The sequence below is a fragment of the Gymnodraco acuticeps genome, unplaced genomic scaffold (genome assembly GCF_902827175.1).
Source record: "Gymnodraco acuticeps unplaced genomic scaffold, fGymAcu1.1, whole genome shotgun sequence".
NCBI classification, from domain to species: domain Eukaryota; kingdom Metazoa; phylum Chordata; class Actinopteri; order Perciformes; family Bathydraconidae; genus Gymnodraco; species Gymnodraco acuticeps.
The window spans coordinates 2,263,980-2,277,142 of NW_022990334.1; the positions used below are offsets into that span (position 1 = coordinate 2,263,980).

Genomic DNA, 13,163 nt, shown 5'->3' on the forward strand with positions numbered 1-13,163 from the left:
TTCACATATAAAAAAATGATCTGTGAATATCTCTTTAACATTTACACCTTTCGATCAGGCATTTGTAAATCTATTTTGTATTTGTGGACCAAAAATTCGCTTGCGGATCTCAAATCTCTGTTCACGGATCTCAAATCCGCACAATACGCGTCACCAACATAAAGATGGCCGTCACGTTAGCACATTTCACCACATTCTTTCAGAATGAGAATAAAAGTATTTTACGAGGTGAAAATCACTACAAGTCTGGGCACGTTGAGAGCTGTACCTATATGAAAGGGGAGTTAGTCGGTTCTGTAAGAGCAGCGGGACCGGCTTTACAAGGTTTCGGTGAGTAATATGAGTGCAATGTGTAACGTTAATGTCAGCTAGCTAACATTAGCTAACAAGGTACACTAACGTGTTTTGTTTTAGTAACTAGTTTTCTCCTTAAGAACTTCGTGGTCTCTGTGTATGCTGTGGATAACATTAGTGTTCACAAGAACAAGGTACACTCCCGTGTTTTGTTTTAGTTGCTCTTCAGATTGAAGCGGACAGTTTTTATCGACTATACTGTATGTGTGATCTCCTTTTTGTCGTTGTGTCATTTGAGTTTATTTGCTGTGTGTCGATTCAAAGATTTTGGTTATCTAGGCACAGCTGTGTGTGACTCCCTCTGGTACACTGGTATGTGTTTTCCTAATGTAGAGAGCATTGATTAATTAATAAACTACACACTGAGTCTAGATCCTGACCAAATCCTTTTTTATTGTTGATCAAATGTTTTTCAAAAATGTATTCATACACATTTAGAAAAATACAATGTACAATCACAACCAATACAACACAAATTACAAAAAATACAGAAAAAACAAACAATAACAACAATCAGACAAGAGGACAAAACTATGGAAAAATAAACCCTCCCACCCCCAGATCCGGACCATACTTGTATTATTGCTCATTCAATCTATTATAGCATGCTAACAAATGGTACTTACTTTATTTGTACAGATCTGCATGGGAGACGATGGCGCGATGCAGAGCGCTGTCTGTGATTGTGCACAGGAGATGTACAAATGCAGCCACGCTGCAGCATTGGCAATATTTGCCATGTGGCAGATCAGCTCCACAGATGTGAGTGCCAGTGGAGGAAGCCTGGCACTTAAAAAGCAGTCCAGTCGGTGTCTCAACTTTACCAACAGCGAGAGGAGACATACAACCCACTGGCCAGAGACATCGCCAACTGTCAACTGGTGGGTTGTAAACGAGGCCGAAGGGGTGAAGGCTTAGAATCGAGTCTGGTCTCTTTGTGAGTGAGTCGGGTGTTTTGGGAGCATCACCCGATGGACTTGTGCAGCCATCTGCCCTGCTGGAGGTGAAGTGTCCACACAGCCAGAGGAACATGACCATCGCGGGGGCAGTCCAGTTACCATCCTTCTGTCTTCGTGAGGAGGGTGGGTCATACATTCTCAAGGAGAATTACCCATACTGGCACCAGTCCAAGGGCAGCTGCATATCACAGACCGGAGTCTCTGCTACTTTGTTGCGTGGACCACGAAGGAGGTGATCATCATCCCCATCCCCAAAGACCCTGCATGGCATGGAAATCTCCTCCTCCTGGAAAAATTCTACACCCAGCATATGCTCCCTGTGTTGGCCAGTAGAGGTAGATTGTGGTGGAGATGCTGAGCAGTTATTTAATTGTTGCATGTAATTATTATTATTCTGCGTGCTTCTTAGTTATTCCATCTTTTGCTGTAACATGGATCTGTATGTAACTCTATATTTACTTGTTATCTACCACACTTCCTTCTACATCATACACCATCATTATACATGATGGTGTATATAGGATATATATATTTGTATACATATCTGTAAATTGTATAATTTTATTTAAACATCTTTTTGATCTCTCAAACTGAGTAAAATTGACAATAAAGTTGACTTTGAAAAATTCAATTTCAAAACAAGTTGCCGCTCCTACAGTTTTCTAGTATGTAAAGATGATTTCACATGACCTATGCAAAATATCACAATCAATACATGTGTGTCTCTGGGGGGTGCATTGTGCCTTTGATGTATATAAATAATATACCATAACCAAATACTATTACGTACAGTGGAAATCAGGTTGCCAGAGCAGGTCAGTGTGCATGTTCCTCAACGTCTCAGCAGTTACAGGTGTGGTAAAGAAAATAAAAGAGAAAAAGGTCAGTAACAACACTTAGTTTAAAGTAACAACACTTAGTTTAAAGTAACAACACTTTGAAACACTTTGAATAATTATCTCTTCTAACAATTTTCTCTCAATAAGCACACAACGACTGTCTTTCCAACAAACAGATTGTCATCACAATGAAACACGTCCAGAAGAATGTCATGCAAAGCTCCCTGCCTGCCTTCGACTCTCCCTGAACTGCTTCCTTAGCACCCGGTGGAGGGCGCAGTAGGCTACTCTTCAAATGTTTCACGAAATACTTACCATCATGTTTGGTTACTGTTTAACATTTTGGTTTACTTCATGTAATAAAATAATAACTTCATGGTAAGGCTACTAAAAATGACAAGGCTAAGTAATGTAATGCTAACTAACGTGCTCGCTACTCGTCGCTACTAGCTAGGTAGCTAACTTGACTATGCACATGAACATGCACAACATGTATATTTACCTATGATATTACCTGATATGTCTGATCCAGCGACTCCTGGTCCTTTCATCAGACGGGAATCGATAGAAGGAGCAAGTGGTATGATCACTTTTATGACTACAACCTGGTACAAAGCACACAGGCATCTTGTAAAAGTGAATTTATTTTTAGCGATCTATAATTTATTGGAGGGAATAAATCAGTTATGAGATCTTCTTCTTCTTCGCTTTAATTACGAGTCTTATTATAAATCACCGAGCATGCCTGTGACATCACTTACGCGACCCAGAATGGGATTTTGGATTTGTAGTCTTTGTAGTAGCGTATTTTTCATAGTCTTATATTTCAGCAGTTTTACGACAAAATGTGACTTTTTTGACCTGGAAATGATTGTTTAAGATTGACAAACATCATATGTGTAGTTCGTGGCACAATTCAAACGGGATCAAAAGATACGTGTTCTCTCTCCATTGAATTCAATGTACATTTTTCGCTTCCGGGGTCCCATGGTCCGGAAGTAGATGGGCGTGACTTCGCCTCTCCATTGGTTCGCAAAAGGCTTCATCTCATGAGGCTTCATCATGGGCTTCATTTGAACACAAACCCCCCTTTTGGTCAAAGTGTGTAAAACAGGCAGATTGGACATCTCAACAGTGTGCTCTATCTCATACCGAGTTCCCAATGAGTAAAGCCTTAGAATAACTCTAAACAACGAACATAAAATCATATCTTAATGTTAACAATATTGTTTTTATTCCAGTTGAATGATTGTGATTGAAAAGCCTAAGGAGGCTGGTAAACATTGCAAAGAGGGATTTGCATTCCTTCATAAACTTAACCATGTTGTAGCCTGAGAAAGGCTAAACCATATCAAAGAATACATTTATTAACTACATTGTCTCATTTAGCTGTAGCTTTTATAAACAACAAAAAATACGTATTGTTCAGTCGTTGAACCAGGGACCCTGCGGTCGTGAGTCAACTGCTTTCCAGCTGAGCCACAGCACACACACTACAGCTCCCTGCAAACACTGGAACATATTTATTCCTGTATTTATTCATGTTTTTATTCCTACATTTATTTATGCTTGTATCTATTTATACGTTATGACATGTTCCGACCTCTATATAAGTGAGGGTCTGAGCTCTCTTGATTTCATCGTGTCACCGGGCCCGGGTACAGGAGGGGTAATATGGTTCTTATTATACATCCATGGGTATTATGAGCGTTGTGGTTCAACGGTTCAACCGATCTGAATCGCTTCGTGAAGCAGTCACGTGGTATCGACAGGCAGGGCTTCGTTTGTCATCGATGACGTCACTGGCAAAAAACGATACAAGCCTCGATACATGCTTCACAAAAAGCTTCGGGGATTACTCGACACACGCTCCGAAGCCTCGGCGCAATACGTAACATCACTACTACTCTCTTTATTTGCTTTAGTTTAGTAGATATCTACAAACAAAGAGTCGATATTTTTCTAAGACCATTGCTTCACATAATAAAATACACAACGGCTTATGCTTTAGGAGCTGTAGGTGTGTGTGGTACAGTGTGTAGGTGTGTGTGTGGTACAGTGTGGAAGTGTGTGTTGTACAGTGCGTAAATGCGGCGGACAGACGGGTCTCAGTTGGTTTGGTGTCCTCTGCTTACTTTTAATACTTAAATACAACTTTTGGCCCGTAATTTCAATTCCCCATTTCAGCGACCAGAGAGAGGGGGGGATATATCCAGTCTCTGATTGTGTTACGTTATTATGAGAGTGCTCTCATACTTTAAATTGTATATATTTATATAAATATATTTGTGTGTGTGTGTCCGCATCTGTAGCCTGTTATTGTCTCATTATACCGCACTCTCAATGAATTCAAAGTAAATATGTGGGGGAACAATGTTCAGCTGATCTACAGAGATACAGCGCTATGACAAAACACTCGACAGCTGATGCAGCTGTTGCCACGTAATAATGAACGGACGTCTCTTTAAAATGACCGCTCAGAGGAGAGGAGTTCTCATTTCTTTAAACGTCTGCTGCTTCCCCTCCTCTCTCCTCGGTCCTCCGCTCGCATCTCCTGTGGGCGGGTCTAAGTCTCGAGGAGGGGGAACCGAGGAGGGGAAATTTGAGTATTGAGAAGCCTCTATAGTGTTTTGACAAATGTAATGTTAAGGTTTTAAATTTCGTATAAATAAAACAATCTTGCAATTTTTTTATCAGGATGTGTTTATGATATGTTTGTTCATCAGAACATATTATAATATGGTGTAAATATACTCTATATTTTTTATTTCAATCAAATGTTCCATCGTCCCACTTTAGGAAACATGTTCCGCAAAGTGGGACAGTATGATTTGCCTAATGTGGGACAGGTCTAAAAGGGGCATGGATTGTGCAAGAGCAATGGTTATTTACAGGGTTTTAGTCTTCTAATGCATTATTTTAGATATTTAAGGTGAAGGGCAAATTATATTAAATAATTGGGGGTGGCTGCATCTCTGTTAAAATGGTATGACAAAGTCAGGGATTAATGTCTGAGTTTAAGAGATGGCAATTAATTTAAGCCCAAATATTCATAGTAATTTAATAAATCCTTCCAACACACATTGTAAAAAATAGCCTAAGTTAAGAAATCATTCCAATATGTGCTATAGGTCAGTAAAAAAAACAAACACACATTGTAAAAGGGGAGTGATCAGTCGAATATGCATAAATAAAAAAGAAAGAATGCAGACTAGGTAAGATAAAGATAGGAGAGAGGAGTTTATCAAATATGTGTTATTGGTTGTGAGCATATTCTAATAGTTTTTGGATTATTGAAATATATACAGTTCTGTTTCATATGAGTGTTGAGAGCTGTATCCATAAATCTCTTAATTTTGCCCTCAAAGTGCATCAGATTGATGCATTTAACTTCAATTTAAAGAAAAACATATTCTGTTGTAAAAACAATAACATTATAAATAGTAACATAGCTGAACATGGTATTGCACATTTAGCTTTGAGTGTTACTGACCTGAGATGTTTTTATTAGATGAATTAAGGTGACTGAGGCTTTTTAACATATACTTTTTAGTGTCCCACATTTTGCACAGAACTGTCCCACATTAGGAAATGCAGATTGTCTGAGACAACTTGGCACTAAGAGTACTTATATGTCTACCATTTCTTTTATGAGTGTAATATCTGCATTTTCTCTTTTGGTTTGATTAGGACACATCATGGGGATTTCAGAATGGTACTTGATGTTGATTTATTGTATCGGCTTCATATAGCAAAAATATTCCCGAAGTCTGAAATGCAAAACATTTCCCACATTAGGGCAATTCACCCTACACAAAAGGGGAGTTAGTCGGTTCCAGCATGCGGGACCGGCTTTACAAGGTTTCGGTGAGTAACAGGAGTGTAATGTGTAACGTTAATGTCAGCTAGCTAAATTCACTTACGCGACTCTGGGATAGTCTTTCTAGTTGCGTATTTTTCCTGGTCTTATATTTCAACAGTTTTACGACAAACTGTGACTTTTTTGACATGGAAATGATTCTTTAAGATTGACAAACATCATATGTGTAATTCGTGGCACAATTCAAACGGGATCGAAAGATAATCTTTCTCTCCCCATTGACTTCAACACGTAATTTTTCAGAAATAAGGTCCCATGGGGCGGAAGTAGATGGGCGTGACTTCGCCACTCTATAGAGGTCCCCTGGTAGGGGAGGCACTTCGCCACTCTATTTGGATCAGGCTGGAGCAGGCGGGAGTTACCCCCTGATCCCACCGGAAGCGTATGCGCTGCGGCTGCGCCGCGCTGCGACCTCCTCCTGCGTTATAACCCACCAGGCGCGTTTCAAAACGTTGCGGAAGCGGAGCGTCGTGTGTTCAGCCTAGCAGTTGTTGGATGAACGTTCCACTTCCTGCCTGCGCTGCGCTGCGCCGCGTCAAAAATAGGATTCATCCTATATTTTAGAAATTCCTTGCGGCGAGGAGCTTCTGGGACGCTTCGAGCCGCGGCGCGGCACGGCGCAGCGGGTCTGGTGGAATAGCACCCATTGACTAGAGTGGCCGCGATCGCTAAAATCGCCGCAACGCAGCGCAGACGCTCCTGGTGGGATTAGGGGGTTAGACTTTGGAAAAACATGCATTTGCTAAATTGTTCTGAATATTGTTAATGGAAAATGTTCATAACCTTCATGTCCAACAGTATTGTATCAAAATAGCTTCACACATCAATGGTCTGGTCTCCCACTAGTTATACTGCAACATTTCTTTTGAAAAAAAATGATTTTGAATATATTTATGTCTTAAATGACATGATGAATTGGAAATGGGGGACCCTGATGTAAACAAGACGAAAGTCTTTCTCTGGTCTGCATCCCCTTAACAATTGTATGTTTTGAGCTGTACTGTACTGTACCCAATATACAAGCTGTTAATAAACTTTTCAATCAATCAATTCAATCAATCAATGAATCATTTAGTTGAATTTCTCTAAGCAACAACTCCACTGTTATAGAGTGAAGTGCTACCACAATCACTTAATACTTGTATGGTGTCCTATTGGTTATACTACAACACAACTAGCTGAAGCATTTAACAGCTAAAGAGCATGATATTTCACTCAGGAGTTGGCCAGAAACACATATTGAATGTTTTGCTGGATTTAATGAGCACATGTACAACAGATAAACACATCCTCAACTATTTTAACAGGCCTGAAAACATATTTTAATTGGTCATTTAAATCAAACTTAAAAAGAAATATATCATAAGAAAATGCCGCCTTGTTGCACAGGATACTGTTTTTGATCAGACATCTAAGTTCAGAGCAGTTTCAGTGCCCCATCAAAGGGTCTGAAAACAACTTTTCTCCCGGCTTACACCAGCTCATCTTCGACCTGTTACACATCTGACTGTCACTCCAGGGATGACAGACTGGGAGGAGATTTCTAATGATGTAACTTGTGATGGTGGGGATCAGAGCAGGAGTGAGACATGGGGTCATTAAATGAATCATCCCTCAACAATCCGGCGCAGAACGTTGCCCAGGCCGCCCATGGCTAGCTGTAGCGGGGTCTTCTCCTCCTTGTTCTCAATGTAGATGCTGGCCCCATGCTCCACCAGCATCTTGGCTGCTTCCACACGCTCTTCCTCGCACGCCAGATGGCTGGGAAAAAAAAGCAGAATTATAAATACAGAGATGCTTTTCAGGGGCAGCGGGTACTGTAGGCTAGGGAAGGCTAAGCCTTCCCAAATATTTTTGTCACTGCATCCTGGTAAAATAAAAATATAATGTATAATGTTTGTGTCTTTGACATTAGCGCTGCTATGCAGCCACCTGTGCCCGAAGCCAGTTCAACAGACCCTGGATATGTTTGAGTTATCTTAACTAACCCTCAAACGAGATCTCGCTAAGCGGTCCTACGACGCTGGTTATCAACTCGTTAAATCAAGCCAGGGATTCTCTGTCCAGCTGAGAGCGCAGCTCGTTCATGTGAAAGGGGCGGGGTTAGCTACATTTGACCAATCACAAACAGGGACAAGTGTACTGACAGCGCAGCGTCATACATCATTAATGAAAAGTAAACTAATATTAGACAAATATGAACTTTAAACATCCATGACTTAAACATATAATCCAGGATACAAGCCACATAGCCACAAGCCACATGCACCTGCAAGGTGAATACAGAACAACTGGTTAAAAAATAAATAAACTACGAGTGTTTGAAAGCGTACAACAGTTTTATGATATCACTGCCCCGTCTAAAAGACACGAGTGGATCTGACTTTAATTACATTTGAGTTGAGTGTTTCGTCAACTTAATGTGTTGCTTAAAATAATACTTCTGCATACAGTATGTGACACTGTAAGTGTTGCACGGCCAGATACGGCTCGAGAAGCTGACTCAGATAAGGACATATATGATATATTATGATATTATATGATCGATGATCTGATATGAATGATAAGTGTGACACGTCGGCGCCTTCTCTGCATACGGCAGTTTAAACTGTATTTCCTTTATCCTGTAATATTACTTGATAGATTTAAACTCCACACAATGAGTTTATCTCTTTTCTATAGACGCCGGAGACGGGCAGCGTCAGGTAAAAAATGTGATTTAGCCTTCCCAAACCTGAGCCTCACGCCTATGATGCTTTTCCTTTTTTTTTAAATTGTGATTGCACTACATGCTAAATTCGAATCACCTTCATTATATTAGGACAGTGGTCTGCAACCTTTTTGACCAAAAGAGCCATTTTGCCCCTTTTTCCACCATTTTTTTTAGTCTGGAGCCGCAAAACATATTTGATAGCTTGATAGCCTATAATGTTGTATATGTTGTTATATCATAGACAAAAACTATAGTTTGTTTGCATGTATTATTTATTATATTATAGAAAACTGTTTACCTCTAATAATAAACAAATAACTCATATAAGGAAAAAAAAATAAAATACAGGCCTACTTTAAAATAAATAAAACCTATAGCTGCACCCTAAAAATAGTTGTGTTTGAATTATGACTGAACATCGTTAGCTGTCTTCCTCTTCCGTGTTTTTCCTCCAATACGTAAAGGCTGCAGCACCTTTGACAACTTCTCTCTACATATCAAATATACCGGTAAACCAGCATCGTTTGCTGTGAAAGCATAACCCTAACCACGCAGAATGAAACCCTCTGTGTCCCTCCGATACTTTTATTTTCTTTGATTTATCCATAGTTCGCTCATCGAGCCGGGGATCAGGTTATCGCCTGCAAGAAAAGGCGCTGCCGCGGGACCATCGCAGGATATGACGCATATTTTAGTTGACTTAATTAAAACCGTTTATCTTTATTTTTTATGTGTCACAGTATCACCTCAAAATACAAGATACGAAACATTTTCAACCATGCAACAAAATATAAATAGTCCTACACATATTTGTATTTTATTTCCTTCTTATTTTTGTCTAAGCTCAAGGGAGCCAGAGTAGAGGGCTTAAAGAGCCGCATGCGGCTCCGGAGCCGCAGGTTGCAGACCCCTGTATTAGGCCAAAGGTGAACATATCTAAGACAAACATTCACACATTGGGATTACTGTAATTCTCTAAAGATAAGTGAGAACACATTATTTAAATTTTGTTGAATTTACACTTTAGGGCAGGGTTTTCTTTTAACATTTTAGAGTTTGCATACCCCCTTAATAATCAGGCAATCATCGTTCATAAATTGTTTGCAAATATAGGGGAAGATGCACTGTGTTTTAATGTTTGGGGTTTAAACACTTCTGCCTTGTGATTGTGCCCTAAAGTTAAGCAAGTGTGATGTGAATGGTTAAATTAGTAGAGCTAAATGAAGGGGTGGTTGTGTGGATGTATTACAATAACACTCAATAAAATATATTCTAAAGCAAATGATATCCCCAGTTTAAAATACTACATTTAATTTTTTACTGATGTTTTTTTCAACCCCCAGAAATATCTTCAAAACTCCAGGTTGAGAACGACTGCTTTAAGGGCTGGTAGTTTTAAACTCTAGCCTACAGTATTTGAAAGCCCCAATGCAGTATAAGTCAAATACGTATCCACACGTACAGTGGTGTGTTGCCCTGTGAGTCCTGGATGTTGGTGGAGGCGCTCTGTTTGAGCAGCAGCTGGATGAGGTGGTGGTTGCCCTTGGCAGACGCTCTGTGAAGGGGAGTGGACTCGTATCTGTCGCTGATATTGGGGTCTGCTCCGCTTTCCAACAACAGCTGAGCGATCTATAAAGAGAGGAAAGATTTGGTAGTAACACGTTAGTGAAAGTATCCTACTAACACTGACTTCCCATTTATATGAAAAACACATCTTCAGATCCTGTTGTGTAGGTTTCAAAATGGCATGCCACAGGTAAAATGTCAAACACCATGTTAATGCATTGTAGGCATCTTGTGTTACTGTGACTTGCTCCATGTTCTTGTCCCCTGCAGGGGTAAACAATGTACACCAACATATTTTCTCCCAATTCAATACTAAATCGAAAAAAAAAGACAAGTGTATTTAGGGTTATACATTACAACTTTTCTTTAGAAAAATGGAAGCATTCTCGGGATGAGTTCAAGTTTTTTTACATATTTATTTATACATTGAACATTTACTAGGTGGCCACTATATTAGGTACACCAGTACAATCTAGAAAAATCCAACAATGCTGTTCTGAAATAAAGTTAATTTATACGAGTTCTTTAATGTGTTTTTTTTTTACACAATCAAAGAGGAGTTTATTCAATCCTCGTTCAGCAATGAGGTCATAGTTAGTTGTGGTGTTGCACTCGATTGCATTATATGGAAGGATTTTCTAATATTCTGCCCCAGTCCTAAGAAATACACATTAAAGATATTTCTCAATAAAATGTAGCCTGATCGTGCTGTTGTTCTCAAATATTACTAAATGCAAAAAGAAGTTGATAGCAATGATATCCTGCAGCATATGTATTATCCAAGTGATCATTCTACCCCCAACAGCAAAGTAAACAAATAGTATTATATTATATGATATAATGTGGCCAGAAGGTACGTCGTTTTATCAAGATGTGAAACTGCTTTCCATTTTCAGACCAAAGCTTCTAATACACAGCTGATGGTAAAAAAACTAAAAACATATTTTACACTACAGAAGTTATTTTTCATACCTATGCTGTACTCTAATGGAATTCATGGGTTATGTGAAAAATGGCGAGAGGAACAACTTTAAAGTTCCACCCCTGTGTGACATATGCATATATATAGCATCATGAAAACACTTAATACAAGTTTAGGATTACAAGTATGTAGTATAGTCTTCTTCATGAGATCGGAGTATCAGTCAAAGTAACTGCAACCTGGGAGCCTTACCTCATATCTGTCTTTGGAGGCGGCATAGTGCAGAGCTGTGCATCCATTTTGGTTCACTGAATTCAGCTGAGCTCCTTTGGATATTAAAGCCTTCACTATGTCCTCTCTGCCTGCTGATGCTGCGATGTGAAGAGGGGTCCACAAGGCCTGGGAAGCAAAACATCACATGTTTGTTTGTTTGTTTGTTTATTTAAATAAATAATAATAAAATAGATTGTTGTCAATCCATAACACAAAGTGAATTGGATGATCTTTAGATTACACAATATTATGTCTGTTCACATTCTACAACATGGCATTCGGATGTATACATATTTTGTAATTTATTTTACATCTTATAGACATTTAAAATGTACAAACTACAAGATTACAAACGTTTTATATACAATCTTTAACTAACTTTATAGACTAACATTATGAGCTAATACAAAATAGCTAAATTACCAAATTAAACACTATTGAATTTATAGGTTACGATATCCAGCAATAGTAAACAAAGTAATACAAATGAGTGCCACTTTTACCAGCTCTGAGAGACACATAAAGCATCAATAATCATAATATCCAAAATTAAGAGTGTTTGAACATTTGACCCGAGAGACTCGAGGCCATCTTGGATTTTACCTCTCACGGTCCTCACAGGTCAAATCTGACTTCCCTCCACATCTGAAAATAAACCTTATGGTATCCACTAACTATGTTAGAAATGTCATGCTTTTCTTATAAAATGCACAATTGTTATAATATGAGAGCTTATCCGCTGTACTATAATGCAGTTATTTAATATTCATGATTCTGAAATGGGCGATTAGGAGAACTTTACATTTTGGTAGTTTGAGTATTTGCCAATATGTGTTTAATTTTAAGTAGGTTTTTTTAATACAGGACTTTTACTCTATTTGTTTACTTGTGTGTATTTTTGAAAATATTGGTTTTGCTATTTAAACTATTTAAGTACTTCTTCCACAACTGTAAAAACATAAATTCTACTACATTTTCTTTACATGGTTATTATAAATGCAACGTCTCTAAAAGCAAGAGGGTTTAAAGAGACACATTTAAGTTATTCATTATTCTCGAATGTGTATCAAGTTGGGTAGTTACTGTAGTATAAGGACAATAGTATATAATACTAACTGCTATGCACTACATTAGAGGACAAAAATACTGCAACCAAACATTTAGTTGTAGAAGTGCCTACATCATCTTGCAGATTCACTTCCACTCCCAGGTCCAGCAGAAACTCCACAATGTTGGTGTGTCCAGCTGAACAAGCCCAGTGCAGAGCGGTTCTACAGTCCTGAAACCACAGGAAACGGTGGGTGAATTCCTAGAATGCTTAAAAGATGTGAACAATTTCCCTTGACTTGTGTCTTTATTTTTAAAACATTCATTCTTACCTGGTCCGTTTTGCAGGCAAGCGTTTTATCTGCCAGGATGCACTCTTTTAATTGTTCAAACTCCCCCGTGAAAGCTAAATTACAGACCTTTACATTTGATACAGTGCTCTCCATTGTTAAAAAATAATTCAAGATATAAACAATGTACACAGTAGTTAGCAAAGTGGGGTTGTTTCAGGTTGTTTGAACCGTGCAGTCGTGACTCAGGAAACTATGAACTCTACTTCCGCTCTTCCGTTATATTCCCCCTTCAAAGTAAAATATTATCAGCGGCATCA

At 38.8% G+C, this 13,163-nt stretch overlaps 1 protein-coding gene across 1 annotated transcript; it reads right to left on the bottom strand.

Moving 5' to 3' along the window:
* Nucleotides 1-7,247: 7,247 nt before the first annotated feature.
* On the bottom strand, nt 7,248-13,149 carry psmd10 (proteasome 26S subunit, non-ATPase 10). Its single transcript, XM_034223209.1, has 5 exons — nt 12,886-13,149; nt 12,687-12,785; nt 11,486-11,632; nt 10,208-10,374; nt 7,248-7,793 (listed from the first exon to the last, which is right to left on the bottom strand). The coding sequence occupies exons 1-5, from the start codon at nt 12,997-12,999 to the stop codon at nt 7,640-7,642; spliced, it is 681 nt and encodes a 226-aa protein (XP_034079100.1). The 5' UTR covers nt 13,000-13,149; the 3' UTR covers nt 7,248-7,639.
* Between the last annotated feature and the right edge of the window lie 14 nt (nt 13,150-13,163).

Coding starts and splice junctions, on each gene's coding strand:
- psmd10 (XM_034223209.1), bottom strand. CDS start 12,999: ATGGAGAGCACTGTATCAAATGTAAAGGTCTGTAATTTAGCTTTCACG. Junction 11,633..12,686: donor AAGTGAATCTGCAAGATGAT/GTAGGCACTTCT, acceptor TTTGCTTCCCAG/GCCTTGTGGACCCCTCTTCA. Junction 10,375..11,485: donor CCTCCAAAGACAGATATGAG/GTAAGGCTCCCA, acceptor CTCTCTTTATAG/ATCGCTCAGCTGTTGTTGGA.